The sequence below is a fragment of the Onychostoma macrolepis genome, chromosome 23 (genome assembly GCF_012432095.1).
Source record: "Onychostoma macrolepis isolate SWU-2019 chromosome 23, ASM1243209v1, whole genome shotgun sequence".
Lineage (NCBI taxonomy): Eukaryota > Metazoa > Chordata > Actinopteri > Cypriniformes > Cyprinidae > Onychostoma > Onychostoma macrolepis.
The window spans coordinates 6103129-6128637 of NC_081177.1; the positions used below are offsets into that span (position 1 = coordinate 6103129).

Here is a 25509-nt window from a genome sequence, read left to right on the forward strand (position 1 = left end):
AGTCACCTTCCCGAGGTTCGAATGCACCACTTGTTACCTCATCAGAAAGCTAAAATGTTTAATAACTCAATCAAACTGAGCAGCACTGTTGCCAAGAGCAAGTAAACAACATGCTTCTCAAATCTGTCTTCCAATGGGTTGTATCCAGGTAAAAGATCTCGGTTTGCTCTGAAAGAAATTGTGATAAAGGCATAGAAAATGAACGTAGGGTGGATTAGTGTAATGCTTCAGTGCATTTATCTCTTCTTTTACAACATTAAAGTGAACATGCTTGGTGTTGAATTCGAGCAGGGGTGTCAGGTTATTGAAATCACTCGACTTTCTGGAAATGATGTCAGAAATGTGGCTATGAAAATCATCAAACAAGAAGTACGTCTTGTAAAGGTCACTGAAATGACAGTGGCTTAGGATTTAGACACAATTAATGTTAAGGATATAAATCTGTTATAAATAAAACAATGTTCTAAATTGTTATCAAATTATATTTGTGATGTATTTGTGCATCAAAATTTGCAAAAATATTGTTAAAATGTGTTAAGAATATCTTTGTCATCCCACTTTAAAAAAAGGATGTTTTCAAAAGTGGGACAGTCAAATATACTATGTTGTTCAATTGATAAAATATGCATTAAGAAAGTTAAATATCATACATGTATTTTTGTTCATTTTTGAGCTTATAATGCAGCAATATTATTTGTTTTAAGATCCAGACTCAAAATTTAGAGACTAGAGGACAAAGGGATCCTGGACCGTGATGAGTCCAAAGCTGCTTATTTCTGTTATGAAGTGTTTTTACCATTACAATTTGATTAACACAAGCTTTTGAAAAAAGAAGTTTAATATTAGAAGTTTATAGAAGTTGAATAACAGTTTTAAAGGCATTCCATGTTCCAATTTTTTTATAAATGATGAAATCATTTTGCTATCTTTATTAAGTTCAGTTTTACAGTTTTGACTTTATAACATGGTTATTATTATTATTATTATTACTGCCAGAAATCTGTCATTTTTCAAATAAATTATTTTAAATAATATAAGATTTCTGTGTTATATAATTGTATTTAACATTCCATATATGAACATATATGTTACTAGTTTTTTAGACTTATGAAGACAGCATACACACTGTAGGCCTACTAAATGAATTAAGTAAACATGGGTATGCACATTTAACCATGAGTGTAAAGTTTACTTTGTAAACATTTGACTATTTATAACCCAAAACATAGTGTCCCAGATTTGAGCATGAGCTGTCCCACATTAGAAAATCCACAAATTCTTAAACGATTTGGCACAAGGAGAACTAATATATGTGCCATTTCCCCTTTGATTACAATATCTGAAAAATTTCTTCTGATTTAGATAGAGAACATCTTGGGTATTTCATAATGATATAACATTTTGATGTATTGTTTTGGCTTCATATGGAAATATGATGCACAAGTCAAAATTCCACCCGATGTGTTATATAAACATTAGGGTACAACGGGGTAAAAGGCGCCTTTGATATTATTTTCATCTAAACCATTAGATGGCACAAAAACATGGCTTAGCACTTTCCAAAACATTCGCTTTTCAAGATGCACGTGTATATTTGTCTGATCCTTGACACGATCGCGCGCAGCAGTGCAAAGCTGATTCTGGGCTTGCTTGTTCTAATATTTTATGTTTTTTAAAGTGTTGTAGATTTAAGTAGCAAATGAGAATCGCTTAAAATAATGCATACATTTTGAGACAAAAGTCTTCTTTATGATTTTCAGTTTTGTTTATGATAATTAAAGCAACAGTTTTTAAATAACGGAAGAAGATGTAAAAGTATAGTATTTGGGGTAAAAGCGCTTCTGCTTGGGGCTAAAGGCGCACAGTAATTAACATGATAATTAATAGAAGGCTGACTTTTCCATTTGTTGACATGACATGGTTAGATTCAGATGGTAAATATCATATATTATGTTGGGTGTCCATATTAGAGATAATCACCATGTTTAGAATGAAACCATCATATTTAAAACATGATATTAATCATATCATATAATAAAATATATTTTTTTGTTGTTACTACTGTAAATATATATTCAATTATTATTGGATCTCCTTCAATACTTTCATAATCTTTACTTATTAAAATGATTTTGTTTCTGTATTTTAAAATATATTTTTTATATTAACATTTTAATGACAGTATATTTATTGAACACAAATTAATTATTTTATTTTTCAAAATAAGCAGAAAACTTTACAAAGTTTGCTAAAGTGATTGTTTTGAACAAGTATTAACTTAGACATTATTTTAAAAAGCATTATTTTAGCTGAAGTATTTGTATCAATACCGTGGGCCTTTTACCCCGTGTGTGGTACCCCGTTGTACCCTACCGTTCAAAAGTTCTGTAACGTTTTCTTTTTAAGAAATGAATACTTTTATTCAGCAAGGATGCATTAACTTAATCATTTAATCGGATTTCTATTTTAAATAAATATGCTGTTCTTTCTATTCATCAAAGAATACTGAAAAAAATCTATCATACAAAATATGAAGCAGCACAACTCTTTTTATCATTAATGATAATAAGAAATGTTTCTTGAGCAGAAAATCTGTATATTATAATGATTTCTGAAGGATTATGTGACACTGAAGACTAGAGTAATGATGCTGAAAAATCGTTACATCACAAAAATAAATTACATTTTACAATATTTAAAAACTAGAAAAGTCTTATTCTAAAATTTAAATAATATTTCACTGTTTTTATTGTATATTTGATTATATAAATGCAGCCTTGGTGAGCGTAAAAGACTTCTTAGTTCATTTAAAATAATTTATGTATAATAGGAACTCATACAAATACATGAAAAACAATAAATAAAATGTTTTAGAGTGTGCATAACCATTAACGATATAATTAGTAAATACACTGGCATGTGTTACGGGGTGCATGAACATAATATTACATAGATTAAACAACTGAAGTGTAGTAGAGTAAAAAAGTGAGCTTTGAATACAGTACTGTATTTCTCTGTAGGTAATAGTCAACATAATGATGAATGTGGTTGTTTTGCACTTTCGCCCCCTGGTGGCAAAAAATGCTGTGCTCATATGTTTGATCGAGTCGTTGATATTAGCAGATAGTTGTTCTGTTTGTCTCTTTCAGTAAAATCTATCACCTCTCCATGTGGTAAACGAACCTCAAATTACTGCTGAGATCTACCTGTTGCTGTCATTAACACAATAGTTCAGTCAAAAATGAAAATTATGTCATGATTTCCTCACTCTCGTGTTGTTCCGAACCAGAATGCTGTTCCTATTTGAACATGAAGGGAAATTCCTAATGGATTTTTATACAGCTTTTAAAAAGCATTTATTAGATGAACTGTTTCTTTATATGTTTTATCTTAATTGTCTGGTGTTTTATAGGATCCATTCTGTTTTGCTTTCCACTTGTGAATAATAGTTGTCAGTTTGTAGTCTCGAGTGGCAAAGGAATAATATCTGACATCTGTAGATTTATTAATAATAATGCAGTGGTAGATGTTGAACTGAAGTGTGCATGTTCCTCTCACAGCCTGTAGAGGGATGTCCAGTCATAGACAAAAAGTCATAATAATATAGAATCTCTGGGATAATGTTAATGCATAAAAATGTAATTTATTTGACATAACATTTAAATAATGAGTGTTTGATCAGAAATTCAACTCTTAAGATGCATCCCTGTAAATTCAGATCCATCAATAACCTGCGAACCTGTTGAAGCAGGGAATCAAAAAGCTCCTCAAATCAGGCTGATTGTAACCAAAGTGAAAGATGAGCATTGCATTCGGAGGTGTTTCTCTGTTATCTTTTTGCCCTCTGCAGGTCATTATTTCTACCATTAAGCGCACATCCATGGCTTGTGAGGCTTTGATGTAGTTCTATAGCTGCGCTCATTATCGACAGGCCGAACTCCCACCGCACATGCGCCCTCCGCCCACCCGCATGCACGCTGCACTTCTCTCCTGCCTGTTTACTTTACATAATGTTTATCTCTATGTGAGATCATATAAATTTCAGCGTGGCTTTTATCTTTTTTACAAACAGCGGTTTAGCAAGGCACTTCGTTTAAATTGCTTGTGTCAGTTTGTCATAATGAAGTAGAAAATATGTACATAAATATTCACTGTTGAAATTTTTCAGTCCATGCAGATGAAAACTAGTATTCAGATATATTCCTTTTGCAGTGTTTATAGTTCCACCGTTTTTGCTGTAAATATTGGTTATTGTTATACATGTGATATTTTTATAGAAATGTCCAGGTAATATTTTGTGGTTATTTATATAGGGAAGATTGAAATCTTGACTACAGAAAAGCTATTGAACATTCAAATCATTATTGTCCAGGAAATTTTAAGAAAATTTTACATTTCTATGGGGTAAGTTGTCACAGCCTGTTATTAAATGATATTTGAGGAAAGTACAATTTTTGACAGAAATGCCAAAAAAGTCAATCACGACTTGAAAAATGTAAACAGTAACAGTTTTGAAACAAACTATTAATTTACCAGTAAAACTGTAAAAGTTAAAAACTAAATATCAAACCATAGCTAAGAGAATTTCTGGGAAGCAAACGCTTTTATTTAATGCTTTTATCTTATGTATTAAGAAATTCAACACACCCTAATATCAATGTGACAACTTGCCATGAGATGGCATTTATTGATAGATAGATAAAAACCTTTCACAATCAAAATAAATGTACTTTCACTACACTGTAAAATAAATAATTAACAGAAGATGTACTGTACTTTTTGCCATTATCCATTCATTTTATTGATGTTTCCATAAACCCTACACATAATGCAATGAAGTAAAAAAAAAAAAAAAAAAAATTCAAAATACAGGTAAAACAATGGAAAAATGGAAAATTAAGGAAAATTTCTTGATTTTAATATAGGTCATTGTGCCCATTTTTACGAATTTCAAATATTTTTATTTTTTGGACCCCATTGTGTGTGACATGTAGACTCTTTGCCCTATAATGAGTATTGAGATGTAGTACTAATCCAGTTCACTGTCTGCTAGTTAGATTTCCCCCTCGCTGTTAGTATGTAGACAGAGATGTCCAATTAGACCCTGTGTGAGAGAAAGCAGACAAAGGCAAGTAACGGCCTTCTTCAGTGCAGCCTGTGAGATCTGTGAAGTCTCCAGCCGAGTGATTCATGTTATGCTCTTTCCATTGCCTGGTGGAGCTGGTTTGTAAAAGTGTGCTGTACATTGATTTGTACATTTCCTGCGATTCATCCACTCTCTAACTTAAACTGGTTTGGATGCAGACCACCTGCTTTGTGTTTCTGAAATATATTGATTTGGTTAGTATAGGTAGGCGTGTCCTAATATTATTTCTGACAAGACTAGCTTAATTAGCACAAATTTCAATGCTGGTTTGGTGGTGGTTTAGATGGTTTAACCATGTTACATTTATATAGAATAGGGTTGTGCAATATTTATTGTCTGCGATAATATTGTAATTCTTGTTTTAATGATATGCAAACGTACAGTAGTACTGTCATGCATGCGCATCAAAGACTGACACAGAAGAGAAGAAATTGTTGAATAAACTTGTTATTTTTGTTTTCTTTGCGCACAAAAAGTATCCTCGTAGCTTTATAAAATTAAGGTTGAACCACTGATGTCACATGGACTATTTTAACAATATCCTTACTACCTTCTGGGCCTTGAACATGGTAGTTGCATTACTGTCTATGCAGGGTCAGAAAGCTCTTACGGGTTTGGAACGACATGAGGGTGAGTAATTAATGACATAATTTTCATTTTCGGGTGAACTATCCCTTTAACCAGCCAAGGTACCAGCACAAAAACACACTTAGCAAAATATTAATATCAGAAAAAATCCCAATAAATATCAAGATATCATTGTTTTTGTCAATATTGCATACCCCTAATTTGGAAATGAAACAAAAAATGTTCCCTCTTTTCTTCTCTAGATGGTTCAGTCTGAGCATTTGAGAGACACGTTAGCAAAGCAACCTCGTTAAAAGACTGCCTGCGTTATAAACTACAGTGCAAACATTTCCGACATTTGGAGGGAAAGACCAGATGATCTCTACACACTTATATGTTGTGCATTGCCAGTGCCATCTGTGCTGCCATCATGAGTGCCGCCATCCACCCTCAGAGTCTTACACCCTCAGAGTCTTAACACCGACGATCTGATTGGCGTTGATCGATTATGACACCAAAGCTCCAGGGTCTTACATACAAATGAATACGTGCTTTAAAATGCTTTAAATGTGCCATCTGCTACATTTAGCAGTATATATATAATATATTCATATTCCAATGTTTGAGGTTTTTATAGTATTTAAATGAGATTTTAGGTTCTTCAGTGTTGTCTGTACAACATTTTTGACTGAATAGAAAATAAGTTTTGTTAGGGTGGTTAGTTTAAAGGAATAGTTCACCCAAAAATGAAAATTTGCTGAAAATTTACTCACCCTCAGGCCATCCAAGATGTAGTGTTTGTCCCTTCAGGGGAACAGATTTGTAGAAATGTAGCATTACGTCACTTGCTCACCAATGGATCCTCTGCAGTGAATGGGTGCCGTCAGAATGAGAGTCCAAACAGCTGATAAAAACATCACAATAATCCACAAGTAATCCACACCACGCCAGTCCATCAGTTAACATCCTGTGAAAAGAAAAGCTGTGTTTGTAAGAAACAAATCCATCATTAAGATATAATTTTTATAATTAAAATAAATTAAAATAATCAATTAAAAATGACAAAAACACAAAATCGCTAAAACTTTAACTAAAATTAAAAGTGAAAACAGAAAATATAAACATAAAATCAAAAAAAAAAAATGTATGTATAAAAAACTATATTAGCATATAAATAATACTAAAATAACACTGAATTACGATTTCAGAATTTTTAAATACTGCACTGTTATTGCAATGTGCTGCTCTTTTGTTGAATACCAGTTTATCCCAGTAGCATCAATTTAATATTTAACAGCATGAGACAGAAAAAAAAGCTTGTGGCTTTCCATGTCACTTCCTGTCTAAGTCTGGTGTGAAATATTTGATACACTGTAAAATGGACCGACCAACATTGTTTGACAATATGAAAAGTAAAGTGTATTTAATTTGTATTTCTTTTTCATCTTATTGTGGTGCGCATTTTCATTCATTTGCCAATTTTGTTTTCATTTTTATGTTTTCGTTGACAGTTCTTTCAGTAGTTTGTCACAATAATTTTTTCATTAGCGATAAGGACCTTGCTTCTCCCGATGTTGGCTTCACAGACTCTTGTTGTTCTGTTATGGAGGCATCATCACAGTCATTCCTTAGGGATTTCCATCGGCTCGTACATCAACAGATCATGCAGCTGCACAGTGACAGATCTGCCAAGTCCAAATCACATGTTTCCTGACTGTTCAAATTGTCGTCCGTTGCATTTGTCGGGTCTCTTGACACACACACACTCACACACACACACACTAAAGTGAAGTGAGTAGGAAGCTTAATTATACAGGCTCTTATCTATTTTTTTTTTTACCCCGGCCTTTTAATGTGTGTAATTAGTGGCGTCCCAAATCATTTCGAACAATCAGCTGTCCCTCCAACAGTGAATAGTCATTATGCTCTTAATAAGAAAAGAAGCACGGCTTTGAGAAAAAGCAAATTAAAAAGAAGTTTAGGAAGTTCTACTTTAGGATCCTAAAGAGTTAAACATTAACCTCTATTAGTATAAAAGCCACCTTGAGAACTGTGATATCTGCACTAATAATCCACCAAAGTAGCTTATTATAAACTAATTCTCATTATTGCATGGTGCTTTCTTATTTTGGCTATTTTCTGTGTTTTCCATATTCCAGGCAGGAATATTTTGAAATTACCATTATAGCACACGCATAGAAAACAGTCATAATAATAGAGGATGATCGTGGGCAGCTGTTTCTCTTTGAGGGCAGCAGTGCACATGATCTCATCGGTAAGAGGAAGCCAGTTTAATGGCATGTTGTCCAGCACAGATGAATCATTGTGGCTTTTTCATGAAGAGCTGCTCATGTGGACAGTCGCTGGACGTCCATCACAACTTCAGCGCTCCTCTATAACGTGTCCTCCAGGGCCGTGACCTTTACTCTGCCAGGCCTCACTCTTTGTGGCCTCATTATTTGTGATTCTGACTTTATTAGAAGGTAGAGAGCATCTGTCTGCCGTAGCTAGCCGAGCTATCAAGGGCTGTCTGCTTTTCGAGACTAAAATAGACACAAAAACTAATAAATAAATAAAATTGAGATTGCAAGCTTGCTGTGTATTGCATGTCCAAGGCAGCATAGTAAAATGCAACCACACGAGTGAGCAATTTGAAACAGTTTACATAAGAAACACCTCAACTAACTTAGTGTTTACATGTTGCAAAGATAATGACACAATAATTTAATCATCACAGAATTACACAGCACGCACAAATGAAGAGTAAATTAATAATTGTAGTTGGACTGAACTATATGTACAATTTGTTTCCACCTCAGAAATAAAAAATAGTAAACAATTAAATCACACTGTGGGATATAAAATAACAATTGCCACTATCTGTCTATCTATCTATCTATAAGATTTTAATAAAATATATTGAAATAAAACAATAATATTCTTCAATTAATATTTGTATCTATTTATTAGGGATGGGCGATATGGCCTAAAAAATTGATCACGATAATTTCAGGTATTTATTGCGATAACGATACCAATGACGATAATAAAATATATATATATATATATATATATACACACACTAACTGGGGGAAAATCCGGTCCCGTTCCACTCCCGGAAGAATTACTCCCATTCCCTCCCACTCCGTTTTTTTTTTTTATTATTTATTTTTTTTAATTAATTTATTTTTGGCCGAAATCTGTCAGTTACAGTCACAGCGTGCCCACCTTAGTTGAATAAAAACCCAAAATGTAGTTTTTTGTTATTATATTGAACTGAAAGCCAGTTTATGCAAAGTGTAGGCTACGTTGCACACATTAAATTTTATGTAAATCATCCATGCTAACACACACGTTTTCTATTTGAATTTTGTTCTTTCATTTGAAAGTACACATTTCACTCTCTATAGATATATTTTTCAAAGACGGAAGTTTCTCGCTCAGAGACCTAAAGCGCACCCTGTTTGCTTTAAAGCGCAACGTTTCGTTGTTATTCTGAGTGTACACAAATAAACATAGAGTCTTTACAGATTCGAAAGATGTATATTAGGCTACTTTTATCTGTATGACCAAAAATTACGGATATTTTAAGAGCAAGTGAGCGCACCGGCGCCTGTCCTGCAGCGAGCGCGCTATTCAGCTTCCACTCTCACCACACAGACCAGCCGTTAACGATCTGTCCGTCACGGACTGCGTCATTCACTTAACCAGCCACACCCAAGCAAACAGGAGGAGAGCGAGACAGGGCAACTAGTTCCGAATTAAAATATACAGTTTATAGTTTATTTATATAAAAGGTATATTTGTGTATAAAGTTGGGTATCATTACTATTCCCGGTCCCGCCCACTACCGATGACATTTTTTCCTGTCCCGTCCCAATCACGTGATTCGTAGCGATTTTGTTTCCCATCCCGCAGGATTCCCGAAAAAAATGTCAGCCTCTACTCCGCATCTGATTTTCTAAACCAGTTCCAAATTGTGGAGGTAGCTCCTTGCTTAACAACAAGCTCCTCCTCAGCCTCACGTCCGCCTTCCGCCATGCTTGTTTTCACTCCGCACGTGAACAGTGAATCGGTCGCTCGCAAAACTATGTCATCAACTAGACTTATCGTTATTATCGCGAGGAGACACATTTTTATCGTGAGGAGAATTTTCAACGGTATATCGCAAACGATAAGATATCGCCCATCCCTATTATTTATACTACGGGGCCGTTGAATGCTTGAATCTGATTGGCTGACAAACGTTCTAACGTTCAGGGAAACGCACAATGAACGTAGTTCCAGGCAGCTCTTGACCACATTACATGTCCAAATCACTTCGCCAAATGATTTGAGTTATTTCAACTGTCTTACAACAGCAAAATATCTAAAACCCACAAAGACACCGGCCAAACAAATAAATATAGTAAACAATAGGATAAAAAGACAAAATTATGTTTTGTTTTATGTACGGAAAGCCCTCTCTCCCTTATAGATGCACACACGGAAATATACACGTTTGTCAGTAAAATAGTTTAGCAACTTAAAAGCTACATGACATTTCTCACAAGTGAGGTAACAACAGCGCTGTTCTTGAAGAAAATGAACTTAAAGTTTTACTATTTGTAGAGACACTGCTGCCGAACACTGTTAAGAGGCACACAGACTCAGAGAGGTAATTCACATGCTTATTCTTTGTCTCTTTCTCTCTCTCTTTCTGCTATCAATGACTCAAGCCTCCGTTACTAGGTCTAAAATTACATTTTGGAATTAGCAACGGATGCGTTGGATGAGATGCAGAAGAAATTAATCCTACTCACAATAGCGTTTTAAGTACAAAAACCGGACGGTTTTACTATAACCATAGTATAAGCAGAATAATTGACTCCGGACCATTGAATTATTAGAAAATAATGCAACTCTGGTGTGCATTATTTTCTAATAATTCAACGGCCCATCGTCCATCATTCCTTAATTATAATGCATTATCATTTTTAATAGCCCTTTGTAATACATTATACATAAAGGCTTTAAGTACAACCTGAATTCCGGAAATGTTGGGACGTTTTTTAAATTTGAATAAAATGAAAACTAAAAGAATTTTAAATCACATGAGCCAATATTTTATTCACAATAGAACATAGAAAACATAACAAATGTTTAAACTGAGAAATTGTAAAATTTTATGCCTAAAATTAACTCATTTCAAATTTGATTCCTGCTACAGGTCTCAAAATAGTTGGGACGGGGGGATGTTTACCATGGTGTAGCATCTCCTCTTCTTTTCAAAACAGTTTGAAGACGTCTGGGCATTGAGGTTATGAGTTTCTGGAGTTTTGGTGTTGGAATTTGGTCCCTTTCTTGCCTGATATAGGTTTCCAGCTGCTGAAGAGTTTGTGGTCATCTTTGACGGATTTTTCATTTAACGATGTGCCAAATCTTCTCTGTATGTGAAAGATCTGGACTGCAGGCAGGCCAATTCAGCACCGGACTCTTCTACTACGAAGCCATGCTGTTGTAATAGCTGCAGTATGTGGTTTTGCATTGTCCTGCTGAAATACACGTCGTCTGGAGGGGAGCATATGTTACTCTAAAACCTTTATATACCTTTCATATTGCAAAACATGCAAGCTGCCCATACTGTATGCACTTATGCACCCCCATACCAGCAGAGATGTTGGCTTTTGAACTGAATGCTGATAAAATGCTGGAAGGACTCCCTCCTCTTTAGCTCGGAGGACACGGCATCCGTGATTTCCAACAAGAATGTCAAATTTGGACTCGTCTGACCATAGAACACTTTTCCACTTTGAAACAGTCCATTTTAAATGAGCCTTGGCTCACAGGACACGATGGCGCTTCTGGACCATGTTCACATATGGCTTCCTTTTTGCATGATAGAGCTTTAGTTGGCATCTTCAGATGGCACGGCGGATTGTGTTTACCGACAGTGGTTTCTGGAAGTATTCCTGGGCCCATTTAGTAATGTCAATGACTACGTTTACATGGACATCACTACTCCGATTTTAATACGATTAAGACAATGATCTGATTAAGAATCTACCATGTAAACAGAGATTTTTGATTACCTTAATCCAGCTAAAGTCATAATCGAAGTAAACACAAATCGAATTAAGATATGTGGAGTATTCCTATTTTAGTCGCATTATTGAAGTGCAGTACAGACATGTAAACACCTTAATCACATTATTACTGTTGTGTAGGACATTTTGCCGCATTTTGTGGCAGGATACACACACGGCAGTGGTCAACCATTTGATGGCAAACAAAAGAGCTTCAACACCGCCTTCGGTGTTAATAATTAGCAAATAATTAACTGCACTTGAAGCTTTCATAAAATTAAAAATGAAACACCCAAAACTGTATATGGTGTCATAACGAAGGCGAATTATATGCTTATACGTGACATTCTGGAAGGGACATCGGATGGCGTCGCGTGGTGATATAATGACGTGTGCCATTAATCGATCTATGTACTATAACATGTAAAATGGGAACATGAATATTCTAAAAGCAACACCTTAATCATAATATTGTCTTATTCAGAATAAGGTAAATAATTAGATTACTGATGTCCATGTAAACGTAGTCATTGACAGAATCATGCCGATGAATGATGCAGTGTCGTCTGAGCATCCAACAAAGGTCTTCGGCCTTGTCCCTTATGCACAGATTCTCTGAATCTTTTGATGATGCTATGCACTGTAGATGATAAGATTTGCAAAGCCTTTGCAATTTGACATTGAGGAAAGTTGTTTTTAAAGTATTCCACAATCTTTTTACGCACTCTTTCACAGATTGGAGAGCCTCTGCCCATCTTTACTTCTGAGAGACTCTGCCTCTCTAAGACATCCCTTTTATAGCTAATCATGTTACAGACCTGATGTCAGTTAACTTAATTAGTTGCTAGATGTTCTCCCAGATTTTGGAATCTTTTCAAAATTTCTTGCTTTTTTGCCCTTTGTTGCACCCGTGCCAACATTTTTGAGACCTGTAGCAGGCATCAAATTTGAAATGAGCTCATTTTGTGCATAAAATTTCTCAGTTTAAACATTTGTTGTGTTATCTACTGTCACAGAATGGCCAGGCTCCACCGCCACCCAATCACAATGAACACTATCACCTGAGTTCTGAGCACCTGCACCTGTCACACATTCAATCACCTCAGTATCAGCCAGTACAAAAGCACACACCTCAGTCAGCACATTTGTCCGGTCTCGTACTCGCAAAGTGGACTCTCTGTCTTTGAACAGCATTCTATACTTATCTGTGTGACTTACCTCCTGTGTTCTTCCGTAGTTCTCCTAGTCTCCTAGTTCTCCCCAGTCTCCAGCATACTGAGGTGTGTGCTCCTCCAACGTGTCTCCTGTTCTCCTGGATCCCTGTAAGACAAGATTCTCAGTTATTCTCTGCTCCGATTCTCAAGGAAGATCTCTAAAGACTGTTATACTCACCCGTTCATTCTCCTGCCTGTTTCTCCATTGACTCTTCTGTGCAATAAACAATCATATACTTTTACTTACCATCTGTGTCCAGCCACTTCTGTTACATCTACTTTCTATTGTGAATAAAAAATTGGCTCATGTGATTTGAAAGTCTTTTAGTTTCCATTTTATTCACATTTAAAAAATGTCCCAACATTTCCGGAATTCAGGTTGTAAAGTGTTACCCAGCTTTCATACTTTTTAGTAGGCATTTTATAATCAATAATTATGTTGTCTGATTAACCATTATGAATGATTTTGCTAGAGCTAGACTCAGTGTTATTTTGGTGCCGTTGATGTATTGTTTTTATTAATATTTCAATTTACTTTTTACTTTTATATGTTGTTTCCTTTTAATTTTAAAGTTTTAGTAATTTTGTTGTGATTTTGTCATTTTTATTTGTTTTTTTTTATGTTGCTATAGTTTTTTAAATTCTTTTTTTATTTCCGTTTTAGTTACATTTATACCTAAAGTCAAACTGTAAAAATTATTTGTCCAAGTTGTAAATAAAATCAAGCGTAGCGTTAGTTCTGGCTGGTCATGTAAGTAAAGCTTGCATCAGCTGACTCTCAGCTGATCCACATCTACCAATAGGAATACGACGTCTGTCTCAGCATTCATATATAAGGTCCTTCAGTATTATCAGCAGCTTTCACGTTGCTCGATAGCTAATGACCCTCCTCCATCCCCAACTCCTCCTTGTCCAGTCAGGATTCAGCCTTCGGATTCTCTTTTAAATCAGGCTAATTTCTAAAATGTGTACATTAAATTATTGAACATTAATAATCTCTGCAATACATTTATGTTGGTTCTGTTCTGTTACCATGAGGCGTTATCACTGCTCTCCTGGCTCTTATCCTTGCTGGGCTGCATGGATGCACAGAGAGTTCTTGCCCAGAACAGAGCCATACCACCAATCCAAACTGTATGCTAACTGCCAATCATCTTTGATGATAGTGGTCCTGAGAGAAACAGATGATTGGAGTATTTTAACAAAAAAAAAAAAAAAACTTTATACTTTGAAACTTGCTTTTCTTTGTAATTATTTATGACATTTGCTGGCAGTTTCTGAGTTAAAATTTTGTCAAAATTATTTTGAGTGTAAATGAAAATGAGAGATGCCCCTTGGCAACTAGTTGAATTATAAATTAAATGAATTACATTGTTTATTGATTTCAGTTTTGTTATTTTATTTTTACACAATAATATATAATTGATATGATGCTGCCTTAGAATATGTTCAAATTAAGGTATTTTACAAGACCGCATTATTCTTTTATGTTAGCCTTTGCTTTGGGAGTGTGTCTGTGGTGCATTAGGTAGGTGTTGTTGTTGTTATTGATGAAAATACAACCAAAATAATCAATTTCTTGTTACAAGCTCTGAGCTGCTTCCAACTGTTTGAGGCATCTTTGGTAGTTTCGTGTCCATTGTATAGCTGTCCATCAATGCAAATAACTGGCTGAAGTAGCTCATTATTTCTCCAGCAGGAAGGACACGGATTCTCTTTATGGCGTGGCGCTCCGTTACAGAGACCTGTGATGGTGACAGGTCATGTATGTATGCGCTGTAATGATCATGTTAAATAGATGAACGTATAGAACACAAGACCCTAATTTAACAGAGAAAATAGCCTTTATTCAGCATACTGTCACATACTGAGAGTTGTTGTTCACATTTAGCTGGCGTGAATGTAGAGCACAAGAGAATTCAAATTGGATCTGAGCTGCATGGGAATTCTGGATGGCATTTGTGTCCAGACTGATGGGGATGAGAGACTTTCTGCAAAGCAAATAATCCTAATAATTCATCTCTGTTTTTCAGAGTAATTGGTGCAGAATGCTTGTAAACAGCATGCAGTGGCACTGTTTTATTTACATTCATGCATTTATCCAAAGTGACCTACAATGGAGGACTGATGATGATGTTGTTAGTATCTCTTTAAGAGAATATCTGAAAATATCAAGTCGAATAGTTAAGTTTATTATCAGTTTGTCTTGGACTTCAAACTTAAACTTTAAAGTTTCATTACTTTCAGAACTGTGTATTGAACTATACATAAAAACAGAGACTCTACACAGGGTTATTATACTTATTATAGTAAACTAAAATTAATACCATTAAAAAAAAATGTTATATTAAATCAATTAAATGTTAACTGAAATAAAATAAAGGATTATTCAAGTAGTTGGCAAGGCAACATTTCTCATGTTATCATTTAACTCAATGTATTAAAATAACTAAAACTAAAGTGAAGAATTTATAAAATATAAAACTGAAAAATTAACCCTAACCCTAACAAAAATACAAAAACTTCACACACACACACACACAAAAAACCTCATTCAAAACATTAATAAAAACTATAATCATATTTCAATGATACTAAAATAACACTGACTCTAAAAAGAAAGAAATTCAGTATATTCAGTTCAAAGTAAACAAGACTTAAATAATAAAATTGATGAAATTTCAGGCTAAACCTGATTTGTGTTGTGTAGTTTTGTTTTGTTTTGTTTTTGTCCAAGAATATGTAGTGGCATTTTGAGTTGATTGTTGAAGTAGAAATATACTATTGACTGACTGACTGACTATATGACTGACAGGATGCTACTACATATAATCACACAGAAAACTGATTATAGTAGAAATGACTACATATTAGACTGAATCTCATCACATGCCACATGTTTTCTATCCTCACTGTCACATAGCAACAATTCTGTATCCATAGAAACAGCTTTAAATTTAAAACAAAATTTATTTTTTTATCTTTTTTTTTCCTCTAAAGGAAAACAAGAATTTTCTAAACTTAATAAACTTTGATAAACTTTGTGTCACTGAATTCTTTTTTTCCGATGTAACCTGCTTTATTCAGCAGTAGCTGAAAATATGTGAAAAGAAAAAGCTCATTTAACTTGCATATTCACTTGATTTATTTGCATGACTCTCCAAATCATACATAAAATTAATAAAAAATATTTAGAATGAGTTATCATAAATGTAGTAGTTAATATTGCATTAAATCATTACATTTATTAATTAAATGTAATTGTTTTTTAAATATTTTTTTATTATATAAAGTAATAGGATAGGTCAAAATGTTTGCAGCAGGTAAATTGAATCATTTCTCTTGCTAACTTTATTTTTTATCTAGTTCTTCAGGTTTGTTCAAGTCCAAAATATTATTTCATATGATCAAATTAACCTGACTACATTTAGAGTAAGGTAATTTTCACTTATTAAAGTATAGAAATCTTCTGAAATGTCATATTATTGCATAATACACAGTGACATTATTAATAATCTTTAAATGTTTCAATTAGTGCAGATTTTGCACAAAATGCACAACAGTATATCAGACCATGATCATTACTTCTCTTGCTTAATTTGATCGTTATTTATCTCATCTTAGTCACTTGCAGAGCTGCACAGCAAATTATGTGCCTCTCCTGAAATTACAAACCTTTGTCATTTCAACTCCATTAGCTGAAACTCGTGTGGTGAAATTGAATTTGCATTGCAAATCCTGTGTCTGTATTGTTCATTTCAGAGGGGGATTATGTTTGTCTTGGATTTCTTGGGAATCAATACAAACTCATTGAGTCACAAGCCAATAGCATTTATTCATTACAACTAGAGCATCAGTAGAATTGCAGTTCTAATTAATGATATTGTCTTGATGTTAATTATATAGTCTAAAAAAAATTGCAATGGTTGTTTTGATCCATTTATTATTGTCTCCGAATGTTTGCCCTTTAACAAAGGTAATATGTGGCTCACACACTTGATTAATAGTCCATGACAATAATAAATCTTTGTTTACTGAATGCAAAGGTATTGCATATTGTACATTTGCACAGTGTGACATTTTAGTTGAAACTGTTGAACATTGTCATTGGCATTCACACAATTTGTCACTGGCATAATAGCAATTTGTAGCAACAAAGCAACCACATATTGGTTACAGCAACAGCAACAACCAGTTTCAGTGTAGATCACATGTACGCACTTAAGTACCATTAAAATATTTATGCTGCCCCATGATTCACTGAATAACTAATAGTTCACCCAAAATGAAAATGTTCTCAAATGTGCTCAGGCCATCCAAGATGTAGATGAGTTTGTTTCTTCATCAGATTTGTAGAAATGTAACATTCCATCATTTGCTCACCAATGGATCCTCTGCAGTGAATGGGTGCCGTCAGAATGAGAGTCCAAACAGCTGATAAAAACATCACAATAATCCACAAGTAATCCACACCACTCCAGTCCATCAATTAGTGAAAAACTGCATGTTTGTAAGAAACCAATCCATCATTTGTTTATAGATGTTTATAGACTCACTTAGTTGTTTCTGGCTAAAAGACAAGTCCTATATCCCAAAGTCCTATATATTGGCCTGTATATTGCTTTCTCCAGTAAAAAAAAAGTAATCTCGTCCGAATCAGGAGAGAAATATGCACAGATCAAGCACCATTTACAAGTGAAAACATTCAAGAACAGATCTGACAAACATGTGGTTCAAACAAATGGTTGGATTTTGATGTGAGGAGATGGACTTTTTTAATGGAGGAATTGTTATTATGGATTATGGACTCATAATTAGCTAGAAGAGATGGTTTAAAGTTAAAACGTCTTGATGGATTTGTTTCTACAAACATGTAGCTTTTCACTTCACAAGATGTAAACTGATGGACTGGAGGGGTGTGGATTACTTGTGGATTATTGTGATGTTTTTATCAGCTGTTTGGAATCTCACTCTGACGGCACCTATTGACGAGCAAGTGATGTAATGCTATATTTCTCCAAATCCGTTGCTATAATGAAACAAACTCATCTACATCTTGAATAGCCTATGGGTGAATACATTTTCAGCAAATTGTAATTTTGGGGTGAACTGTTCCTTTAAAATGTCAAAACGCTTTTGTAAATGACATCAAATTTTGTCATTGTTTACAGTGTATGTCCTTACACTGCCAGAGTTCTTGTTGTGCTATCAATCAGAGCGTGTCCCTGCTGCGCAATCAGCCGCTCTGATGAGACGCTCACACCAGGTACATGCACAGAATCACAAACACTCTCTCGCATTGTCCCCTTCACCTTTGAAGCCCGAAGCTCCACGTCACCGCAGCCTCTTCAGGGTTTTCTTTTGCCTCAGCGTCTTTCAAAGGCTGCGCCCGTTGGTCAGTGCCCACCATCCTGCTTCACTGGAGAACAAAGTCTTTAATTCCCTCTGCGCCGTGTGAAAACACAAGGTGAGACACTTTCTGCTGGTGGAAGGAAAGGGTCACGACCCTGGATGAAAACGTTTAAAAGGCTCTCAGGGTCTGTGAGTGCTCTCCTTTGAGCTCATTTGAGCTACAGGCTTTCCTGTAGCTCAAATAGTAGAGCATGGCGCTAGCAACACCAAGATCATGGGTTCGATTCCCAGGGAAAGCAAGAGCTGATCAAATGTAACTGTAACTTGAATGCAATGTCAGTCGCTTTGGATAAAAGCGTCTGATAAATGTGAATGTGTGCTCTGGGAATGTTTTTCTACTCCTGATCCTGCCCTGTGCCGCTACAGAGGCCAAGACATGTGCCGTGTGTATATCATAACGTGATCGTTTGTGATGTTATTTAAACTTTGAGCCTCTAGTAAACAGACCTCACAATTGATTTATTTTCCTGCAGCACTTTTTTTTTTAATAAACTGCTCTTATCGATCCAAAAAAACAAGAGGATTTTTATGTGATATCTAATCTAGCTAAAAAAATTGTGGCTTGTGGGAAACGACTGATGGAGAATACCAACTGAAACACTGTCTTCACAGATTCAATTTGCACGCTGAGCATGATGGGGATGCTTGCATGTGATTTTCTTTGTCAGATGTAATTCCGCGCCACACTTGCTGCTCTATATAATTTAGTCTGAGGACTCTTGTAAATCCTGACACTGAAATGGGTGAAAGAAATAACCAGGATGCCACAAAATTTAATAAATTAATATATACATATAAACTATATGAATATATTTAAAATTTAAATAAACTATGTACTTAATATTCTTTATTTTAATCTTGTGCACTTATTTGTTTTATATAAACTTAAAATTTAAATTGTATTATCATTTTTATTATATCCAATAATGTTACAAAACGAATATATACATATATATATATATATATGTGTTTTTATTTATTTATTTGTTTACATTTTGCACTTTTAATCACGAAGTTCCCTAAATTCCCTAAGGTCAATTTATATAAACTATATTCATATATTAAACATATTTAAATAAACTATATTTTTAACTATATAATTAGTATTATGTTTATATAAACTGTTTTTATCTATAAATCTATCTTTCTTTCCTTCCTATCTATCTATCTATCTATCTATCTATCTATCTATCTATCTATCTATCCATCCATCTATCTATCTATCTATCTATCTATCTATCTATCTATCTATCTATCTATCTATCTTTCCTTCCTTCCACCCATCCATCCATCTATCTTTCCTTCCTATCTATCCATCTATCTATCTATCTATCTATCTATCTATCTATCTATCTATCTATCTATCTATCTATCTATCTATCTATCTATCTATCTATCTATCTATCTATCTATCTATCTATCTTTCTTTCTTTCTTTCTTTCTTTCTTTCTTTCTTTCTTTCCTTCCATCCATCCATCCTTCTTTGTTTCTTTCCATCCATCCATCCATCCATCTATCTATCTATCTATCTTTCCTTCCATCTATCCATCCATCCATCCATCCATCCATCTATCTATCTATCTTTCTTTCCTTCCATCTATCCATCTATCCATCTATCCATCCATCCATCTAATCTATCTAATCTATCTATCAGTGGTGTCAATCAAAATTAGCTCTTGGTGTAACATAAAGGGCCGGACGCTGAGATAAGTGATAACCAGATGGTGTTTATTGAACAGGATGAGGCAGACTGAGAAATGAACTGACGACTGGAGGTGAGTATGGAAGTCTTGGGGAACCACTGAACGGGTGAGATAGCTAGTGATCACTTTCTCTTCCACAGAGTTGCGGGAAGGACGAGACGAGGGAATCCATAGAGGTACACCGAATCCGGAGACTGACAATCTGGGAGGAGAGGAGAACACAAGGAGCAGAGACAGGAGGTAAGGCACAAAGGGTAAGTATCAATATTAAAGGATATACTTGAAGAGCAGTTCTCTAGGGGTTCGAGTCCACGTTGTGTTTACAAGATCGGACAGTTAGAGTGGCTGAAGTGAGGGCTTATAAGCTGGAGGTGCAGGTGAGCGTGATTAGTACTCGGGTGATGTGGATCGTTGTGATTGGTGGAGAACAGGGCCCGGCCGATCCGTGACACTTGGCTTGAAAGGCATTTTTTTTTTTTTTTACAGAAAAACAAAAACAAAAAAAACAAACAAAAAAACAAGCCTATATGTTAAAGTGCCATTTGAATATCAAAACTATCAAAGCCAATAAAAAACATAAATGTTTTCAATGTTCAAGTGAACTGCAAAAAGGTCCACAATATAGGCATTGCAAATATGGAAAAATAAATAACAACAAAGAATACATAAAATTGTACTCCATATAAAATAATATTGCTTAGAGTTCAGAACATTAACTAGAAAAGTAGAAACAATTCAGCTTAGTCCTCCTTCACATTCAGCCAGTTGCTGAGACAGACCAGTCTGTTGACATTATCAGGGGACAATGTAGCTCTTTTCTTTTGAACGATGTGACCTGAGAGCGAGAACAACCTCTCACAAGGCACTGTGGTTGCAAGGGTTGACAAATACTTGCATGCAATGGGTGCCAGCCTGGCATGTGTTGCTTCTCTCTTTGCCCACCACTGTAGTGGACACCCCTCCATGTCCATTTTGGGCTCTGCTTTGTAGCGGTTCAGACATTGTTCTATGGACTCTTCGTCTTCATCTGTCTCTGAATCAGAAGTAACCAGCAAGACAGACATCCTTCTCTTCTTTGGTGACTGTTGCTCTGCTGTCTCGTTAGACTGTTGTTTTCCAGGACTTGTTGCCATTACCTGGTTGCTTACTGAAGTCCACACCTCATTCCTTTCATCTTTGGGAAGACACTTCAGGTCTTTAAACCTTGGGTCAAAAGCAGTAGCAAACTTCAGCCATGTGAGGTTTGTGCTGTCCTTCCTTTTAGCTAGGTCTGTGGTAAAATCATTTTTGAATTTAACTACGTAGACTGGATCATCTTCTGTGGACTCCATAATTTTGAACAAGTGGCACAAGGCTGGCAGCACCACTGAACAGGAAACATACTGCTCTCCACCTAGCAGTTCAGTTACATATCTGCAATGGAAAGCACAAGGTGTTGTAAACATGCCAGTAAATTGGTATTAATTGCACAGAAATGCACTACCTTTGTGCCTGTATGCAACATGTACAAACACACACACACACACACACACACAAAACAATGGCAAGAATATGTTGCCATTTCATATTTTATTATTGTAATTTTATTTACTTTTTACTAGTACATGTATTATGTTCTTTTAATACCATCTTTTTATTTCTTCCTCACCTTTTTTTATGTTGTTTTGCATTCTGATTTTGTTCTATGCAGCATGCCTCAAATGCTTTGACTGTACCACCCCCTCACCCCCCCACATACATACACACACACACACACACACAGTAACGAAGCCGATGAGACAAGAGGCGAGCGGATCCAAGTGCAATGCTTTTATTAATAAACGTGGTCAAAATACAGGCAAGGGTCAAACAGTGGCAAACAGGTATATAATAGGCAAGGCAAAGAGTCATCCAAAACGGGCCTGGGTCGGTAGACAGCGAACAGTATCCAAAGGGGCTAGACAAGAGAGGTAAATCCAAAACGACAGCAATAGTTCAGGCAGGGGAAAACACAATCCGAAACAGGCAAGGCAAGACTAGGATAACTAACAAGGGCTCTGTAGAGTAGCTAAAGCTAGGGGAGCGATAAGCGCATATAATACTCGGCAGGGAGGAAGAGGAAGTCCAGGGTTTATGTGAGACATTTAATCAGTGTGTGCGTAGGATCATGTGTGAGTGTGATTAGTGCAATCAGCTGTGTGTGTCGTCAGTGCAATGGGTGATGGGAAATGCAGTCCAGTGTGATGTTTGGTGTGAGAGTCAATGTGGTGAGCGAGTGACCTCTGGTGGTGAGTGAATGGAAGTTCATAGACCGGATTCGTGACACACACACACACACACGTTTGTTTTTGTGTAGTAGACATTTCTACTTTCCCCCCAAAAAACTCACTCTGTAAGTTTTTGAAAAGTGGGGACATGGGGTAATGTCCTCATAAGTCACCTTCACCTTGTGATACCTATGTCATTATACAAATTTATGTCCTCATTTGTCACAAAAACGCACATGCGCGCACACACACACATATTAACTTACTTGCAAGGTTCAAGCAGTTCCTCCAGTTTTTGCAGTTTGGTAAGCTCCTGTGCAGTCAACATGGCAACACTGCTCTTTTGCTGAGTCAGGGTAGTGGTCATTGGAGATTTGTTTTGCTGGATTCTCTTGACCATTTCTAGGGTCGAATTCCATCTTGTTGTAACATCCTGAATTAGTGATTCTTGCTTCTGTTCACATGCAACTTGCTGTTCCTTTAACTCCTGAGAATTTGATGGACTATGCTTAAAGTGCCCGACAATCTTGTGGCATTTGGCTAGAACACTTTCGAATCCACTGCCGTGAATGGAAACCGTGACAGTTCGTTGCAAAATGTGGGCCGTGCAGGGCAGGTGTTCAAATGGAAGCAGTCTCGCAGCAGCGACCATGTTACGCGCACTGTCAGTGCCAAGTGTGGTTAGCTTTTCCTCAATTTTCCATTCTTTGGTGACATTGAGAAAATAATCAGCACATGCCTCAGCGTAGTTTCGTTCTTCTGTTTTGCTCACAGTTAGTGCAAATGATTGCAGTTTCCATTCTTTATCAATGAAGTGCGCTGTGACGCCTAAGTAGTTGTCATTGTTGACAGAAGTCCAGTGGTCCCCTGTGAGCGTGATTTGCGTCGCTTGCTCTATCATGTTCATCCTCCGTGCCCTCTCATCTTCATACAAAGTGTGTATTTTTGACATGATGGTTCCTCTCGAGGGCAGATTGTATGAGGTGTCTCCTGATGCAGTTCGAATGATTTCCCTTAGTCTATCATCATCTACTATGTTAACGGGGTTGCAGTTTTTAGCAATCCAAACAACCAAAGCATTCATTACCTTGTCACTTACAGATCTCATCATTTGCCCACGAATAAGACACTCCTGTAATTTACATTGGCGAGGCCCTGTAGAGATCGTTTCGCTAGAGTGTTTTGCTTTCAAGTGATATGCCAAAGACGAATTACTTCTGTGGTAAATAAATTCGGCTTTGCAAAATGCACAGATAACTTTTTTTTTTTTATCCAGAGATCCATTGGGCAACGTTTTATAGTAAAACTTTCCGTCTAAAAGTCCTTCCTTGCTCTTATCCATCTTTACTCAGGATGATTAGGTTCGGCCGAACTCGAGACTAGGGTGGCACGCACGTAGTACACACGTTAGCTCCCACAGGAAGTAAAAAATAAAAAAAATAGCTGCGTTAATTGCGTAATTTTTTTTTTATGCATTAAATATTTAAAATTAATCGCATGCTAACGCGCTAATTTTGACAGCACTAATATATATATATATATATATATATATATATATTGCATTATCATTAATACAGGTACATTTATATAAATAGAAACTATATACATTATTTAAAATTTATTTTTAAAAACTATATTTTTAGATATTTTATAATTAATATTCTTTTTAATTTTGTAATGATTATATTTAATGATTTTATATATATATATATATATATATATATAGCATTTTCACTTTTAATATTTTTATTATTAAAAGTTTATATATTTATTAATTTATATATATAAAATATATATATATAGCATTTTCACTTTTTTCATGACATCTAAGCACTTTTAATCCTGATGCTCTCATTACAATAATACGATAATGAAACGCATCCTGTCTGGACACAGTGATCTTTGTATTTAAATCAGCGGAAATTAAATTCAGTACAGCAAAAACTACCTTAATCTACTTATACTTCAGTGTAATGTTAGAATTTCAGTAATGGATTGGTTAAATTACATTCGTCTCTGTAAAACAGCAAGATAAAGCTGCATCAGTGCTGGTATTTGGGCTTGTGTAAATGCTGCTTTGTGGGGGCCGCTTGCTATCAGCATAACAGTTTGCTAATATTAGTATACTAGCTGTGAGGAACAGAGTAGCAGGGTCAAATGTGCAGTTATATCTCCAGAGATGAAGAAGAAGACAGCGTCCACCCATCCTCAGTAATAACACAATTAACATGTCAGGGTGAAAAACAAGATTAGCTCTTGCTGTTTCTTCAGTTTGTCCATCTGGAAGCCAGCTAGAAAGGTTTAATAAAGAATTGAAGAATGGATTTTAATGTACTGTGTACATAGACATACATCAATGTTCACAGTTCTGCAAAACAGCCAGTCATAACTGAGGTCATTTACATATATGTACACATATTACATTTCCATATATGAAATATATTGTTATACGAAATAAAAATAAATGTGAAACTTAAAGGGATAGTTCACCCAAAAATGAAAATTCTGTCATTAATTACTCACCCTCATGTCACTCCAAACCCGTAAGATCTTCGTTCATCTTCAGAACACAAATTAAGATATTTTTGATTAAATCTGAGAGCTCTCTGACCCTCCCGTAGACAGCAAGGATACTGCCATGATCAAGGCACATAAACGTATCAAGGACATCTGTAAAATAGTCCATGTGACATCAGGGGTTCAACTGTAATTTTATGAAGCTACGAGAATCAACGTGATCAGTTTGGGCTCCTCTAAAGGTAGAGTAGCAAAAACCTCCAACTGTACAGTAAATTGCACTCTCATTACGCCATATAAGAAATAAAATGGTAATGCCTCTGTTTGCTTCATAGGTGATTAATTTTAAACAAAACTTGCAATCCTAGTATGTGTTGCAAGCGTACAGTTAAAAAAAAGAGTGTTTTACTAACTGTTTTTTTGCTAAAAAAACTGATATCTTAAGATATCTTTAATACTTCTTGAGTTACAGCCATGCTAACTTAAAAAAAAACCTTGAAAAGTGCTTGAACTGTCACCATTGACATATAATGAAACAAAGATAAAGTCAACTGATTTTATTAATAGACTTACCAATCTCTGTGTAAAAAATAAAACAACGATGCTGCCATCTTTTTGAAGTCATTTTAACATCCCCCC

The 25509-nt window shown here is 35.4% G+C and overlaps 2 protein-coding genes across 3 annotated transcripts in view; one reads left to right on the forward strand and one right to left on the reverse strand.

Annotated features, from left to right (window-relative positions):
- kcng1 (potassium voltage-gated channel, subfamily G, member 1) overlaps positions 1-25509 on the forward strand; it is a 76963-nt gene that overhangs the window by 2030 nt on the left and 49424 nt on the right. The window contains exon 2 of one of the 2 annotated variants that reach the window (XM_058762457.1): positions 20248-20361. The exons of the other annotated variant lie outside the window; for it this stretch is intronic. The gene's annotated coding sequence lies outside the window, so the exon portion shown is untranslated. The remainder of the gene's footprint in view (positions 1-20247; positions 20362-25509) is intronic. 2 annotated transcript variants of the gene reach the window in all.
- Positions 20848-23437, reverse strand: LOC131532263 (E3 SUMO-protein ligase ZBED1-like). The gene is made up of 2 exons (XM_058763778.1): positions 22620-23437; positions 20848-21520 (listed from the first exon to the last, which is right to left on the reverse strand). The coding sequence occupies exons 1-2, from the start codon at positions 23435-23437 to the stop codon at positions 20848-20850; spliced, it is 1491 nt and encodes a 496-aa protein (XP_058619761.1).